The sequence below is a fragment of the Apostichopus japonicus genome, chromosome 5 (assembly GCF_037975245.1).
Source record: "Apostichopus japonicus isolate 1M-3 chromosome 5, ASM3797524v1, whole genome shotgun sequence".
NCBI lineage: Eukaryota > Metazoa > Echinodermata > Holothuroidea > Aspidochirotida > Stichopodidae > Apostichopus > Apostichopus japonicus.
This window is the reverse complement of record NC_092565.1, coordinates 15,671,110-15,689,056: the sequence shown is the minus strand read 5'-3', so window position 1 is coordinate 15,689,056 and position 17,947 is coordinate 15,671,110. Positions and strand designations below refer to the sequence as shown.

General features: G+C 39.1%; 1 protein-coding gene across 4 annotated transcripts in view; it reads left to right on the top strand.

The window, feature by feature from the left end:
• Positions 1–17,947, top strand: part of LOC139967820 (shootin-1-like) — a 54,684-nt gene that overhangs the window by 15,921 nt on the left and 20,816 nt on the right. For 3 of the 4 annotated variants that reach the window (XM_071971924.1, XM_071971926.1, XM_071971927.1), the window contains exon 4: positions 13,220–13,421. In XM_071971924.1, coding sequence (XP_071828025.1) covers positions 13,220–13,421 — 202 coding nt within the window. Of the gene's footprint in view, positions 1–12,537; positions 12,688–13,219; positions 13,422–17,947 lie in introns of those variants that run through there. The other variant, XM_071971928.1, reaches the window with a different exon arrangement.

Here is a 17,947-nt window from a genome sequence, read left to right as displayed (position 1 = left end):
TGTGTTTTTCAAAGTTTAATCTGCTTTTTTGTATTGCAGTTACAATGCTAGAGTTTATCCCCTGCTTTCTTTATTGTGTAACTTCCCAGTGTTATTATTTATAGCCAAACAACTGTTCCTCTTTTGCTTGTAAAGTACTCAGTTATTGTGCCTGCAGAGTAAAACAAAATTATTTAGTGCGTATACGAAAGAAAGGTTGCCTCATCTTTAGATTCGAACGAAAGTGACTGTTGAGAATCAATTGTTGTTTCATTCTTTTTATTGATGTTGATATTGTATATCTATGGGAATTTTTATCAACTCAAAAATACACTACAATGCAGAGGAAATTAATTACTTCTCTATCTCTGTCACTCTCTCTCTCTCTTTCTATTGTGGTGAAAAAGTAATGGCCTGGTTAGTTGTCAATGCATTGAAAATCAAGGAAATTGGATACAACACTGTATATTTAATAGTTCATTACAGGTCAGTAGAGGCTACGGGGAGTCGAACAGAGTTTGAATTAAGGGGAGTTTTCCTCCATTTGATTTGATGTCATTTTCAATTGTATAGGTAGTCAGGTGGCTTAGCAACAATTTTCAGGCTTAACGTTACCGGCCGGACAAAAGTACCAAATTTGGCATGGAGTTTCTTTTCGACCTATCTATCGATTTTATCCGTGGAACCCACTTTATCGGTTCCGATTTTTCAAGATGGCGGCCAAAATCCAAGATGGCCGCCAGAAAAAAAGAAAATGCCATATATCTGGCTGTAAAAATCGGAGATGAACAAATGAGGGGTCAATTCAGGTGTTTCCGGGGTCACTGAAACAGATTATGATCATGACATGTTGCTTGAGTAACCCACTTCCAAGATGGCGGCCAAAATTCAAGATGGCCGCCAGAAAAAAGGAAATGTCATATATCTGGCTGTAAAGATCGGAGATGAACAAATGAGGGGTCAATTAAGGTGTTTCCGAGCTCACTGAAACAGATGATGGTCATGGTATGTTGCTTGGGCCACCCACTTCCAAAATGGCGGCCAGAATCCAAGATGGCCCCCTGGGAAAAAGAAAATTTCATATATATTCATTCCCCAGACCCCCTGTGCCCTTTTCTGATCGGGACCATCAAACCTTCCGTCCTCAAAACGTGTAAATGAAACCGGGCTAGCACACTGACTATATGTTATGGCTGGTATTCTAATTGTGTCACTTTGGCTCAGGAAGCGACTTAGGACTTATTGGGGAACTTTGAGGTGTGATCGACCGTGGATAGACACTGTCGCAAACCCGTTATTATATGGGAGTTACGAGTGTCATGTAAGATTGATTACATTGAGTCAACTATATAATAGGGTAACTTGAGGGAAAACAGACCAGATGTGAATACCGACTCATTGAGAGATTTTGTACGATTGTGCACCCTTCATAAACACAACGTCAATTCTGCGAACAACACGCCCTAAGTCGGGTCACTAGTCATCTGAGGTCAACCAATAACACTAATAACCAAAACAACAACAATAACAACCATTAACACCAATAATGAAGGCGTGAAACCATCATTCCCACACCAACCGGACAAAGGGACACTCCAGCAAAAGGTGTTGCATAGTCCTGATGGCTTTACAGCCCACACAGGGACAAATCCCATAACCTAATCGCCACCTGACTAGGCAAAAATGGTTAGTGATGAGGACCCCATGTGCAATTCTCCTCGCCAAGTCCCGGAGATGGCTATCTAGTGACTTGCAACACACAGAACACCACACATCTGGAGAGATGGCGGTTTGGCAAGCCGAGGGGGCCACGTTCAGCAAAACATCTGGCCCACCCTCCTCTTTGATTCTACAAAGTGAGTCACCAATCTGAGTATACACCCCCCCCCCCGAAGGGCGTGTCGCCTTTGGCCGGTTATTGGAAAAGGATCCGGGCCAGTAGTGGCGAAAAAGAAAACCAACCCAGAACCTAAGAAAAAAGGCAAACGAGGGATTCTCAAACGCAACGAAAAAACCTTTCAAAAGGAGAAAGCGCAGTTAAGATGGTAGGTGGACCAAACCATGCCCACCCGCTCAAGGGGGTCTTTTACAGAACGGTCCTTTTGAGAAGTTTTGGTTTGCACTTTCCCCAAATGAAATAAAAAATGATCCTCTCCAATCGCACCAAGGCATAATCTGGTGCAGCGATCACCGTACCAGGATACCAAAGGAGAGGAACAATAAAACGATTGACAACTGTAACCTTCCCAGGGAGGGAGAGTCACCTCCGAATGAATGTGTCGAGCCTTGCCTCCACCTGATCAGCCTTCTCGGCCCAAGTGGTGGCCTCCGGGGCACCATAACCTAGCCAGATGCCGATTACCCTGATCATGACATCTGACCAAGTAGCATCGAACAGGAGGGATTGGCCACGTCAACCTCCTGAATGCAGCTCTTTGGTCTTGGACTTGTTAAGTCTGGCACCAGTAGCCTCTTGGAAGGTAGCCAAAACCTTCGATGAAGGCTTGAAGGAGACGAGGTCCGACACAATACAAGTGACGTCATCGGCATATTGCACGCATTTAACTCTAGCCCCACCCGGTACATTGAAAGGTCGAAACCCCAAGCATCTGTCCAGCGAGGTACTGAGCGTTTCGCTGAAGAGAACATACAACAACAGGGAGAGGGGGACAACCCTGACGGACTCCCCTTCGAACCGGGAAGGGACCAGAAGTAAATCCGTTAACAGTGACCATGCTCGTGACGTCCTTATATAGTAACGAGACCCAACGAATAAACACTGAGTTCAATCCGAAGGACTCGCGCAGCGCAAGTCTGGAGAGGACCTACAATATCCGGCATCACATCCGCTAAGCGATTTCCTAATGCTTTGGCCAGGATTTTGTAGTCCAGATTTAACAGCGTTATTGTACGCCTATTAGGGTCCAAAGGGTCTCCCGACTTTGGGAGGAGAACAATATTTCCAGCCCTCTGTGTTTGGCTCATGTAATTCAACTGGAAAGCGGTAGCGAACACGTCTCTAAAGTCCCCACCGAGAACCTCCCAGAAGGTACTATAGAACTCAGCAGGGAGGCCATCGGGACCGGGGACTTTCCCTTCTTCATCGCTGCTACCGCTGTCCAGAGCTCACCAACGGAGAGATTCGAACCCAAGCTATCGTTTTACTATGAGGGGGGGGGCCTTGTCTATACCAGACAACAAGTCTTCCTGGAGATCCTCGCTAACAGTAGCCCGGGAGTACAGGTTCGAAAAGAACGACTTAAATACCTCAGATGCCTAGTGACCTGCTTAGCGTGTGTTGTTCGCACAATTGACGTTGTGTTTATGAAGGGTGCACAATCGTACAAAATCTGTCAATGAGTCGGTATTCACATCTGGTCTGTTTTCCCTCAAGTTACCCTATTATATAGTTGACTCATGTAATCAGTCTTACATGACACTCGTAACTCCCATATAATAACGGGTTTGCGACAGTGTCTATCCACGGTCGATCACACCTCAAAGTTCCCCAATAAGTCCTAAGTGGCTTCCTGAACCACAGTGACAATTAGAATACCAGCCATAACATATAGTCAGGGTGCTAACCCGGTTTTATTTACACGTTTGAGGACGGAAGGTTTGATGGTCCCTATCAGAAAAGGGTACAGGGGTCTGCGGAATGAATATATATGAAATTTTCTTTTTTCCAGGGGGCCATCTTGGATTCTGGCCGCCATTTTGGAAGTGGGTGGCCCAAGCAACATACCATGACCATCATCTGTTTCAGTGAGCTCGGAAACACCTTAATTGACCCCTCATTTGTTCATCTCCGATCTTTACAGCCAGATATATGACATTTCCTTTTTTCTGGCGGCCATCTTGAATTTTGGCCGCCATCTTGGAAGTGGGTTACTCAAGCAACATGCCATGATCATCATCTGTTTCAGTGACCCCGGAAACACCTGAATTGACCCCTCATTTGTTCATCTCTGATTTTTACAGCCAGATATATGACATTTCCTTTTTTCTGGCGGCCATCTTGGATTTTGGCCGCCATCTTGAAAAATCGGAACCGATAAAGTGGGTTCCACGGATAAAATCGATAGATAGGTCGAAAAGAAACTCCATGCCAAATTTGGTACTTTTGTCCGGCCGGTAACGTTAAAGTTGCTAAGCCACCTGACTAAGAATGCCCATTGAAGAAATGTTGCAAGTGATTTAGCAAAGTGCAAACCTTTAGTAAATTTCACATTTGATATGGCACTTTATTCCTGCCTATACCCTCCACTACCCCTCCCCCCCCCCCACTACCTCCACTGCCCCTCCCACTCCCACCAATTTCCGTTGTATCCTCTGAAGTTAGATCATGGTTCTTTTAATTTAATACTTAATAGTGTAGAGCATTTGTATATATAATGTTTGTCAGAAGATTTGTGTAACAGTTCAGACAATCGGGTGTGCCAGTAATTTGATGCTGGTGAGTATCAGAAAGACACTCGTGACCCTTGTAAACACTTTGGACATAAAATTTATGTGTTTTGTGTTCAGGGCCAGTCAGACTCGTCCTAGCTAGCAGGATCATTTTACCAATTCAATGTGGACAGGATAAAAAATAGGAAACGAATACAAGGAACTTCTCCCTCTGGTCCAATTCTACTTACTGTATATGATCTTGCACCTAATTTGAGCATTAAGTGTGCGACCATTCGGTTGCTGGCTGGTAAAAGCAATTAATTAAAAAAATATTCTCTCGTTGGTTTAAATTAATCAATTTAGACGGTTCGTTCTGGAGCCATTCCCTTGTTCTTCTTTTTTTAATCTTAATAACTGACCCCCGCCTGACCTTAGATCTACGACTTCATAGAATTCTCTTTCTACAATTACAAAGCCAGTTCAGACGTATTATCGTTTGCTTGTTTGGCATAATCTCACTGTTAAAGCTTTTTCATTTCCGAAAACAGTCCTATATATATATATATATATCATCCATTAGCTACAAATGTGAAGTTCATTTTATGACATTTTGCCTTTAGCTTACTTAACAGCTTGGTTCATTAATTTTTTGGATGGCCAGAAGATACAAAAAAATAAGAGACCTAATTCCGCCCTCCTAGCTGGAGGCATTCTCTATCCCGTGCAAACAAGAGTTGTAGCATAAATGACTCACAAGAGATATTTGTGTGTGTTCAGGGTATAATCTAAATTCAGAAGCTAAATTAATAAACTTGCCTCCGACTTCTAACTGGTATTTTAAGTCTCCGGGCCTGGTCTTTCGGATGGCATTTTATAGTTAGAGAACACTACTGTACACTGTACCATGATGATGAATAGGATGCTGGCTAAAGGCAGGTTTTTTGCAGAGTTTAGAGAGGTAAGGCTAGTCTTTTTGGGGGCTAATTTAGCTCTAGTGTTTTACTAATGTTGTCTTCAAGCATTATAGTTTGAATAAAAGTCTGTTTAAAAGAAATTCAGAATATGGCAGGAGAGCATTTAAACTTAACTATTTTTATAGCACTAGGCTCAGTCGGCTCAGTCGTTAGATGAAGTAGGTTTATACTATTTAAAGCTATAGAATCTTTAACATATCATTGGATGAATAATTTAGCTCTCAACTTTTGTGTAGCAGTTTTGAAGGCTCAGAACTTTACATAGCATTTTAAATACTATGTTTCCTTTTTACTCGGTAACTCTTCTCTCGTATAGCAGCTCCACCGTTATACATGGAATTTTGCGATGCTATATATATACACAGGTTAAATTATTCAGTGGATAATAGCATAAAGTCAGAATATTTAGTATAATTTTCATTGTAGGACAGAAAAACAACTTGTTTTTTTGTTTGATTACAAATCTTATAGATAATTAATGTTGTGAATGTAATTTTCAACATCCGTTCCTGCTTTGTATAAAGGCTAGCCGTTCTTAATGTGATAGCAGATTCCATCCGTCAAATGTACTGGCACCAAAAAATCATTTTCATTTCATTTTAGTTGTTTCCACAACAATAAAACAATATATATGAACACATTTAATTAAGTTAAATATACTGCATACATAATTGGGAAAGGATGTGTTCAAGGCTTAATCAGCCGCCTGGTTTAACAAAGAAGAACAATCCAATGTAAGAAAAGAAGAAAAAAGGACAGAAAGAACAACAAGAAACAACAAAATGTGTACTTCTGTATACACACTTAACTGAATGCATGAACATAAATACCAATTTGATCAAATTTACAGTCATAAAGTGTAGAAATAGTATGAAATTAATCCATACCATTGTCCATGACAAACCCTGTACAGAATAGGCCCAATTCATTTAGACTTCTGTTATTCTCTTCACTTGAACCGTTAATAACAATGCAAAGTTGGTTCTTTCTGTGACAAGTTAGAAAATTTGCAAACCATTGTTTCATTTTCTTTTTCGCAATGCAAATGTTGATATCATAAATCTGTAGGAATCGTCACGAATTTTCTAACAAAAAACTCATCTGAGTCATATTCTAGGGAGTTTATCAAATTTGAAAGCATCATTCATGAATTTCACGGTCGTTCGAACATGAATGCTGTAGGTTCTACCCGTAGGTTAACTGTCTTAGCAGTGTATAAGAAATGTGTATTGGTTAATCAAGGGTTCATGTAAAGGCCACGTAGAGTGTGTTATTTGGGTCAGTGGCGTAGGAAGGTACTTTTGAGTGGGGGGGCTGAAGACTGATGGCCGGCCTGGGGGAGGGGTCTTTGGATTTTTTTTGCATTTCCAGGTGGCCTCAGATGCAATTTGGTGCAATATAGCACACTTCAACTCCCACTCCATTTTGTAAAGAATTTTGCATTTTCACCTGGCCTTAAATGCAATTTGGTGCTCCAATTGAGATTTTTTTCTCATTTGGAAATGAAAAAGGGGTTTTCTGACTTGCGGAGCAGGGGGGGCGGTATGATACTTCCGCCCCCCATATTTTTCACGGGGGGGGCTGGCACCCCCCCCCCGGTTCCTACGCCCTTGATTTGGGTATAAAGAGCGGAACTTCACTTGCTCTCGCCAACAAAATATTTACAAAATAATTACGATTTGCCCAATTGATCAAAGCCAGACTCTACTGGACTGTGATAATGTGGAAACTCTTGGATAGTAGGGCAGTGAGTGTTCACTAATTGCTACGACTGAACAAGATTTTGTTTCAGTGTGACATTGTGTCAGTTAGTGTTAAATACAATGGTCTTCATGACTGTTGCTGGAAAACTAGGTTATGACAGTCTACGCAGTTGAGCTGGGTCCTGTTCAGTCTGCAAAGGTGTGGCTGGCTCATGTTCAGTCTGAAAAGGTGTGGCTGGCTCCTGTTCAGTCTACAAAGGTGTGGCTGGCTCATGTTCAGTCTGTAAAGGTGTTGCTGGCTCCTGTTCAGTCTGCAAAGGTGTGGCTGGCTCATGTTCAGTCTGAAAGGGTGTTGCTGGCTCCTGTTCAGTCTGCAAAGGTGTGGCTGGCTCCTGTTCAGTCTGCAAAGGTGTGGCTGGCTCCTGTTCAGTCTGTAAAGGTGTTGCTGGCTCCTGTTCAGTCTGCAAAGGTCTGGCTGGCCTCTGTTCAGCCTGTCAAGGTGTGGCTGGCTCCATAATACATTACTTTACTTGATACCTCTCTTTACTAATCTCCTATATCACTTTACTTTGATCTACCATGCCTCCAAACAGGTAAACACAAGAGCACTGTGCTCCCAGTGACTCAGTCAGGTCACTACCATCTTGCTTTCGGATCTAAGTTGATTCAGTAAAGCTGTGTGTTTTTCTTTACCTGGATTTTAATCTGTCTGATCAGACAATCTGCTTGTGCAATTTATCACACACAATATATATAAACATGATGATTCCTAAGTTTAATTTGTTTCTTACACAACAATGTTTTTTTTTAGTTCGATACAAGGTACTATTATACATTAAATTGAAGTGAAGTGCTGTTACAGTAAAGCTTACCATATAGTCACTAATGTTGTTCCAAATTTGTGCACGTTTATCATAAACGCTCTTCCACCCTTATATGATATGCCCTTGAGAATATGATACATTGATCCTTGAAATCAAACCCTCAAATATTGGTCTAAAGGTTAATACATTACTTATATTAATAAAGCATGTATTTGTCAAATTTAAATCTGACATCAGTAGCCAATTTGATTAGCGTGTTTAAATATTGCCTGAAACGAGCAACGCTGTTGTGCAGGAGGACAGACAGAATCATATGCTACATGCATCGTAACCATGAGTGACTCACCAACTAATGTAATATTTATTAATCTTCCACTATCTGTAAGACACCAGCATTAATCATAAAGAAGGCCATATTCCTTAACTTAAAGACGGTGGATTTCATTTAGAGACAGTTTTGATACAGGATATTTTAATGCCATGATTTTAGTTGTAAAGGTTTCATTGTGTTTAAAGCAGATGAGCCTGTCAGCTTCCTCGCAAATAATGAACCTGGTCACAAATAAATTGTCAGGTTGCTGCATTAAAGCAGGTTCTCTATCAGTACTTCATGCCGCCAAACTTGTTGTGCCCTAAAAATTGTTAATAATTGTAACAATCTATTTATTTGTACTTCCTTGCTTACCTGTCTCCTGAACACCTAAGCTTTTCAGAATGTTCCCACAGTTTGAAAACTACTAATGTGATACTTGTTAGTCGTAATATTTTCTTCCTTCAAAGTCTTTGCTAGACATTCATAGCGGTTTCAATATAGTTTTGCCAAGTAATGTAAAGTTCTGGTTAATTCAGATTAGACAATATAATGCAGAGTACAACTACAGTACTTTGAAAACTCTGAAATTCAAAAACAATTCATTTGAAAACTTGGAATATGATTTTTCTCATAATATTTATTTGTATTTAAGTCAATATAACGTGCTGTCAGTATATATCTGTATTAGCATTTATATTAAAACCACATCTTACTTTGATGAGTCATCTTCAGAAGACAAATTCTCTGACGTGAATTATTTGCTGAGCGTCTGTTTGTTTCAGAGAGGTTTCATTCATCACTTCCACTGCTCAATTGATTTTTTATTGCTCTCATTAGTATCGTTTGAGCACATGGTCGGTAACATCTTCCGAGGCCATGATTAGGTAACTGCATCACTTTTAATAGAAAGTCTTTTGAACGTCCTCCCAACACTTCAAAACTTCCTGGACTTGATCAAGTGGACTTAGCTATGAAAAGCAGCTTTTTACTTTAATTCTGTTGATGAAAAAAACTTCTGCTTAAATACTATTTTAATGGAATCTGACTCATTCTGGTCTCAAGGATAAACTTTACACACCTGCTTAAAACTCTGTGTGTGTCTGTGTGATGTTCGGTCAATGTTCTTACAGTTTGTACGAGGCAAAATACTGTTTATCCAAGCGACTCTCTATCTTTAAATAAATTAATGCATATAGGGTTAACTTTGCTTTTATCTGCTACCTGAGAGTGTACTTTGAAGAGTAATTCCATTACACGGCTGTGTGTTAGTCTGAGATGCTTGAAATCTTCTGCAACGCGGAAAGTGCAAAACTTGACACGGATTCTATGATGCATGGGCAAAGTTAACACATGGCTGTGGTGGACAGTTATGGGCATTTATATGCAGTAAACCCTGCAGATATCTAATTTTACAATTAAGAAAAAGCATCCTCTTTACCCGTAGCTATACAGTAGCTATAGCAGACTCAAAAAGTTAAAGAAATAATTTAGAATTTGTTGTCGTGGATTTTGTCACGCAACGCAAGCAGGAATGATTCGTGGTATTTCAGAGTGAGACCTTCTGTTCTACTACTTATCGTTTTAGGCACTTTTTGCGATTTGCTAAATTGCAGCTCCTTTGTTTATTTGTGAAATCCAAAGGTTCTTGTACATCTAGATTTGTAGCAAGTTTGAGAGCAAAGTATCCCGATACCGATAGTTTGTTAGCTCATGTGTGACGGAAGAAAACATGGTTTGTAGACCGTTACAAGCTGTGAATTTAAACTTTATCTGAAATAATTGGCAATTTGTGCTCTCCTTGGTTGAATTATTTTATAAACTATGTATGATGACTGTAACTGTTTGTGTATTGTTTTGTACTTCATTTAAATAAATTATTGAGGAGTAGCTATTCATATGAGGAATTTGGGCAATGGAATTTTTTTTCCATTTTCTGGAACACTTTTATATGGATGAACTAACTGGAATCTAAGCATCCAGCATTATATGTGGTAAGATATAATTTAATGATCATTTTAAACGTATTCTCATTGTTATTACTGTGTTTAAGCGTAGAGAGTCTGTTAATGTAAACTGTGTACTGTGTTTCAAATATGTTTTGTTGGGATGCTAATTATTTTTACCATGAAAGTCATAGTTTTGGTTTTCATATTGAAATATTTCAAATGTAAGAACTTTCAATCTTTCACCAGTGATTGATATGCAGTTGTAACCATTATATGTGTATTTACAGTAGTTTGCCACAAAAGTGGATTCCTTTTTCTCTTAAAACAAAAAGTTCACCCTTCTCGATCCAACCCTACAAATTTTCCTTTCCCATACCCTACCTTCTCCCACCCTATCTTGCGACCTCTCTCAATCCTTTCGTCAGCAATATTAACATAGCCTTTTGTTTGTGGTTTTAGTAATTGCTGCTAATTGGAGAAGTTTAATGCCAGACACATAGTTCTCATGTTTTTTTTTTTAACATTTAATTGTATTTCTACTGAAATAACCATACCAGACTTTGTTCCAGTAATTTATTCAGGATTAAAAATACCAAACCTATACAAAAAAACTTTAATCCATCTTCTTCTTTTTGTGTGTAAAATTCTATAATACGTCCAAAGAGTTTAAAGACTTTATATTTCCTAAGCCACAATTTGATTTTTATGGATTATATGTCATTCCTCTCTTAATTCTAACAAATGATATAGAATCAATACAATTTTTCCCGACAACTCTAAATTCTGGCTAATTTGGGATATTCATACCGCAGACTTTGTAAAAAAAAATTGCATTTCTGGCTGAGTGACCCTCGTACAGTGAGGAGGAATAAATAAAATCCAATCTTCCGTCCTCTCGTAGGAGTGTCGCTGAGAATCGTTTAATGACGAGGCAGGCAGAGCGTTAGTCATCGGTCTTTCCCCGATGACTTCATTTAAGGCATCGTCTAGTTTTTGAAGACATCTGAGGAAGTATTTGTGCAGAGTGCTTATAGGGTCTGCTCGTAAAAAGCTCGAGAAACGGTTGCCTTTTGTGCTGTTTGTCTGGAAATGTGAATATTATCTGGTAGCACTAGAGACGGAGAGTGGAAGTAAGGTATCGTGTAACAGACGTGGTAGGGAGTAGAGAGGTACCTCAGTGCTATCAATTGAAGTCGGCCAGTAGGTTGGATTTATAGTTGGAGCAATTGTCAAGGAAGCAACTGTCAAAAGTTCTATACAATCTGATGAATTGTGATGGAAAGCAAGGTGTTCTCTGTGGATTGTTTATTTATTTAAGGAACTTGGTGACTTGATATACAAGACAATTCAGTTCCGCGTTCATTCGAATCCGTTTTTTCGTTCTGTTGAATGTGTGTCATTTTTTCATTGATACAAAGGAGTTGTAAAATTGTTTACACAAATATTTTGGGCCTCAGAAGCAGATAAAAGCAATAGATGTGATATTACAAATACTGTTACTATGGCGATTTGAATAAGTTAAATTATAATTTGCAGAGTAAAATTTGTGTAACACAATGACTCTTTGTTAGTTGTGTTATGTACTTAGGGCAATATTATTGTCTTTTATACATCATACTACAATTAAAACTTACATTTATTTCCAATATTAGAAAGGCTTTTACTAATATTCATAAAACTGATCCATTCTACTTCTCCATTCGTGTTCAATACTCAGCATTACTCATTGAATAATTCTTCACAGGCTTAGCAATTGCATCGTGCATACTACTACACATTGGATATATATGTAAATAAACCATTTCAGTTGAAAGTTTTGAAAAACAAATTATTGCTTTTTATTACTGAATTGTTTGTGGTTTCTTTAAACTGTCCTGGAAAGACAGTGCAGTCATTTTCTTTCATATCAGGATTTTTTTCCGGCAACTTCTTGCTGTAAACAAACTTTGATTGAAAAAACTTTCTCATTTGAAAAACTGGTAGCTCTCAAATTTTTAAAATCGCAGTTGATTTGGTCACACACGACATCAATAACACCATTCTTCTGAAAGGATCCTGAGGAAACCAATTGGTTTTCCGCTAACTTGGTTAAAATCAATTGGATTTTGAAAATTTCATTATGGATCTGACTGCTTTTATCGCTCTTTGCTATTCTGTAATGTGTACTACAACCTCAAGGCCAGAGCCGAGTAGAATTGTGGGTAATTGACCACTGAAGGAAGATTCCAGTGTTGACCTATTTTGCTTAGAGAAGTCATTTTTCAATTTTAGCAAAAAGATAAAAGTTTCTGAGAATATGCTGATTTTATCTAATTTCTCTAAAGGCGCTCCATAACTTTGACCTTAAGCTGATCCATGGGAACTTTTGCAATTGATGGTTACTCGAAAAATTGACTCTAACTTGGATTTTCAACTATTGGGTTTAAATTTAATTTAAGAGAATCTGTGTAGTGTAGTGGATGAAACAATGAGACAAGACAGAGGCTGTGGTCACTAATGGCATGGTTCGTGACCAGTGTTCAAACTTTATTCAGACGACTATTCCCATCCAGAAATGTAAGAAATGTGTAACTTTACAGGTGTTTGTTTTGTTTTGGTAATCTCAGAGTGCAAAGAATAGTGGATGGTAGAGAAGGGAAGGTATGGTGGGAGGAGTGCTGGAGGGTGGGGGTTGGGGGGTGCTAGGGGCTGTGAAATTTATGAAGGAGAAGGGAAAGAATAGGGATGTTTTGACTTTTGACAAGAAACCTGGCTGAGTTATTTTTTATCTCAATCAACTGTTCTTTCCATAATTCTTAATCAAAGGTAGGTTTACCTACCTGCTCTAAGTAATAATTTATATTTAAATATGTCACTAAGATGATTAACAGAGACATAAGGTGATGAGGTATAGGGATACCTTCACAGACTGCCTTTACTCTCTAATAAAATGTGTTATTTTACCTCTCACTTCTCTGGAGGGAGGGGGCGGGGGAAGGGAGCAGAGATAAGTCGTTGGGAGATCAAATCCTGTTTGTAATAGTACATTGCTGCTGAGGCATATATTGCACAACTAATGAATATTCATATCGATGTACTTTTTGCACAGATGGTGAAGGAAAACAAGAAGATCATTCGTGAAAATAAAGAGATCAAGAGGAAGAGCATGGCTCTGCTGGGCCAAGCTGGCCTCAACGTCTTTGAGATATCTCTGGATGATATACCGGACGAAGAAGAGGCAAGCCCAGATGTATCGGCGGTAGATCCCGAGCAGGCGATGCTTATAGAGGAACTACAGTACACAATAAAAGGTGAGATGTGAAGGGATTCAGATTTATCAGGGAAGGAGAGGGCAAAGTGGAAGAAGAGGGGGGCGGAATTGGGGGGTTGAAATGAAGTAAATGAGTAGATGAGCTGGATATCCAGACACTTGGAAAACTGAAGTGCACAGTTGATGGTGAGATGTGGGCGGAGAAGGGGGGGTGGGGGGGTGTATATCGGACCGTAGTCAGGGGGGTCCATTCAGAAGGCAAATAAACCTAGAGCAGACTGTCAAAATAGAAGAACTTTGCTAAATAGTTAGGTGGTACAATAGGAGAACACATGAGGCTAGGAGGGAGCAATGATAAAAGAAGGCTGAGTGGACAGTGGGCCCCACTAATCATTTAGAAGTGGAGGGGGTGGGGGGGACAGCAAAATGAGATCAACATTGTGGCGCGTACAGAATATGGGAAATGCGTCAGTGCTAGCGTGGAAAATAGGGTTAAGGGGATAATCCCCTTTTTTCTTGTATTTTTTTGGGGGGGGGGAAGGAGACATTAAAGGGATGGACATTGTTGGGGCAGGTCACATTCACCTCCACAATGCGATGCCACTGCTGCAGAACCAGCCATGAACTCCAGACAGGTCTCTACATAAAAGAAACCAGAGTGGTGTGTGTGTGTCCATTACTGCTGTAAATATCGTCTGCTGTTATTTTTGAGTGTACGACAACAAATGCTTCAGACACGAATTTCAGTCAGTAGAATTCTGGGTAAACTGAATGTTATTGTTTTATAACATCTATGGTGATAATCGACTGGGTTTGTCTCCCCTTGAAGCTGTTTAGTTTTCTTCAATGAGATTGAAATAAGCAGTGAAAACGGAAATGAAAAGGTAACCTATCGTTGATGTTTATTTCTACTGTCCATAAAATTATTATCTGTTGAGGTATCGGAAGCTGCTGTAAGCAAAAGTTGTAACAGGTACTGCATCCAAGAGCTGTATGTGTCAGCAAAAGGCAGGATGCAGCTTTGTTAATAAACAAATTGTAAACTTGGCCTGGAATATTTCTTCTGCCTTCGGTAGGTCGCTGTGTATAATTTTAGATACAGAAAGAGGAAGCTATTTGAACTAGCTTTGCAACTTTGAGTGAGGTGATTTAAATAGAGATATATTAGGGAAGAAATACCAAAGTTCAGATGAAATCACAAAAGCTCAATGACTCAACGGAAAGAAGAAAGGAAATTGGCAGTTTGTTTCGCTCCATTTAGCATTCAATTTATCGTCACGTCTTACTTCGTTCCTCGCTTACCTGTCTCCTCACAACCTGAACGCTCTCATTCTACCCTGCCTAGTATGAACTGGTAGCCTTCTAACACTGTCCTGTCTTTGTGTGTTTATGTCTGAAATGCCAAAGAATATAGCAAAATCTGTTGTATTTGTTTTCAATAGAATTGAAACATTAATCTGAGGAGTATAGGGACCATAATGTGTTGTTCCTCAAATCTGTGAAGTAAATATGTGTCCATTAAAACTTAAAAGGAACAGTGCATATTACAACAGCTGCATTATACTAAAGAGCCCATTGTGTTGCAACACTTACAACACACCTTTCAGCATTTCTATGACAATTTTGAAAACTATATTTGAAATGGATTCCTAATTTTGTGACAATCTTTGTGATCGCTAGTTGTCAAGGTAATTTAATGGTAATCTAGACTGAGCTGAGCATTCTTTGTCAAATTCTGATACAATCAAATCATTAACCTAAATTCTTTTATCACTTTGTGCGCCTTCCATTGAAAAATTATTTGCTCTGGCAGTCATGCAGTGTTAATAAGGAAATGAACTACTTAGCAAATTTGCCAACCTTTCAAATTTGCAAAGTCTTTTGAATATCCTTATCACAATAATACTAGTTATTTTCACCAGACAGCAGCTATGAGGGTAGTCAATGAATAGGTAGGCTAAATATGTTGAACACAATGATTTGTATGATGCTAGTAGTATAGGTTTGGCAATACATTGTTCTCAATATAGGTTTGTAACAAATAAGATTCCCAAAATGATAGGACACTCCAAAAAGGGCATCTCATCACTGACTTTCAGTTTCATCATTGTCTTTGTGTTACTTTACTACTATCACTTTGAAGCTGTGGAGTACATTCCCCTTCCCGAAGTGTTTTGCTCCTTTTGCACTTTAAATGCTAAGGAGTGTTAATTGCAGTGAGTCTGAGTAAGCCATATAATAAAATTAAACATAATTGGAAGTCCTCATAACCAATACTAAGAAATCTATGTGCTTACAACCATTTTGCTAAATCCCAATTGGTGAATTATTAACTACTTAAATTAATTAACGATAACACTTTGTGTCCCACAAATTTAATGTAAATGCTTTATAGTTTCATTTTCAAAATTTTGGAGTTGATCAACGCCCAATTGTCTTCATCATTCAGAGCGTATGTCTAATGACAGATTATGCTGTCTGTTAGCACTGTACCGCCACCGTACCACCAGATGGTGACAAATTGAATACAGCATAAAGGGTGGGGGAGGGTATAAGGGTGGGGGAGAGGATAAGCGTGGGGGAGGGGATAAGGGTGGGTAGGGCGGGGTAGGGAGTGAGGATAGGTGAGGGAAGGGATTGAGGCTGGTTAGGAGTAGGATGGAGAAAGTTCATGGATAATGAAATTGAAGGGTATATTATGTACGCACCAGTGGTTGGTGTTTATTGTGTATTTTATTACTAATTTATTGTGCTCCTCTCTTGTCTGGACTCTACCATTGCACTTAATTCCCACCTACTGACCCTAACCCTACTCACCAGTAGGATTGACCAGAAGGAGGGAGGCTCAATGAGGGCACAAATGTTACCGGTCAATAGGCTAGATAGATGGGAAAGTGCAACAGTTTAGTTGAGACAGGTAAGTATCATCGCTCGTAAATAACCAAACCAGAGAGTTTTTGTGTGTATGGTGATGGTGCCTTGACACTTCCATACATCTTCTACATATCGTTGTCTCAGTAAAAGCAATATGCCAAAAACCCAGTATTCCTCGTGGGGTTAGAATTTGTGATTATCTTGTAATTACTTTTGCACGATCTCTGTGTCGTTTTCTTCCCACACACAAAGACAGCGATTGCGTGACGAGATGTGAATGTGAAAGTTATTACCGATGTTCCAATTTGAGTTTAAAATTACAACAAACTTCATGCCTTTAATAAATGACAGACTGGGCATTAGGGGCAAAAATGCTATCTTCCCACACTTGAAAATGAAAGGAGTATAGTTATCTCCCTCTGTTGTGATAACCGTGGAAGCCCTTTGGAAAGAGATAAGTTGTTTTGCAAGATGAGAAAAAAAGAAAAGAAAATAAGACATGCAGTGGCCCATGCAGAAAATGAGGCTCCTTTGAATATACTCGGATGTTGACGGAACAGGCAGCGATAATTATCTCAACTTCAACATTTCATGACTGAGATGAGTCACAAGTTTGATTTTGACAGTTGCTTGATCGATTATTATTAATGGATATTGGAGGCTGAGGATGTAGACGATTTACTAAAAGCAAGTTGGAATTATTTTCATTAAATAAAATAGTAAATTGTTCACCACACAGTCTGCTAGAATCTGGCAAATTGGTGAGATGGATTTGAGTATAAAGTAGGGATGGCAAAATTATTAACAGCTACAGTGGGGCATGATGTTTATTAGTGAATGCTGTCCTGGGGGAGGGGTTTAAGGGGAGGGGTTTAAGGGGAGGGGGTGAGAAATTTTTGATTAATTAAGGGTCCTAAGATGCAATCCGGTGCTATATTTTTGCAACTTGGAAGTAACTTTATGTTCAAGAATTTTCGGGCTTAGTCTGTCCGATATTTATGTTTTTAATTGACCCTTTTGCTTTGTGATAATGTTTTTAAATAAGAGTGTTGAAAATTGAACTTGAATTTCATGCAGGTTAGTAGTGAATTTTAAGCACTATAGCGATTCACGCCGGGGCCTCTGTGACCTTGCTAGAGAGGAAACAACTGGTTATTGTGATGGTCGGTGGAAAGAAGGTTTACTGAAGAACATATTATGTGTTGTCCTTTGTAATTAATAAAAGGTTTTTTTTTGAGTAAGTTTTTAACACTACAAATCGCATCTGGGGGGCACAATTTTTTGGGGAGGGCATGTGCCCCCCCCCGGCCACCCCTTGGCGATGCCACTGTACAGCTATGACAGTTTTTTATGAAAAGTATATTGATTGAGTGTAGTAAAGTCAATTAATATAGCACCAAATGTAATTTGCAATGTGTAGAAAAAGTATCCCTACAATAAAAATGTAGCCTTCTGAGGATATTATGGAGTCTAACTCAAATGATTGAAGGTTAAATAAGCTAAAATTAAATTGCGGTGCAGGAAATTGGTAACATCTTTAGCACTGCTTAGTTTCTGTTAGAAAATATATATCTGTCGACCCTTTAACTACTAAGCCCATCAGTAACGAGTGAATAAATAATATTATATATGAGTTAATGAAATTACCAAAGCTGTTATAAGATAATAAAGTTATAGCTACTCAGGCTTGGG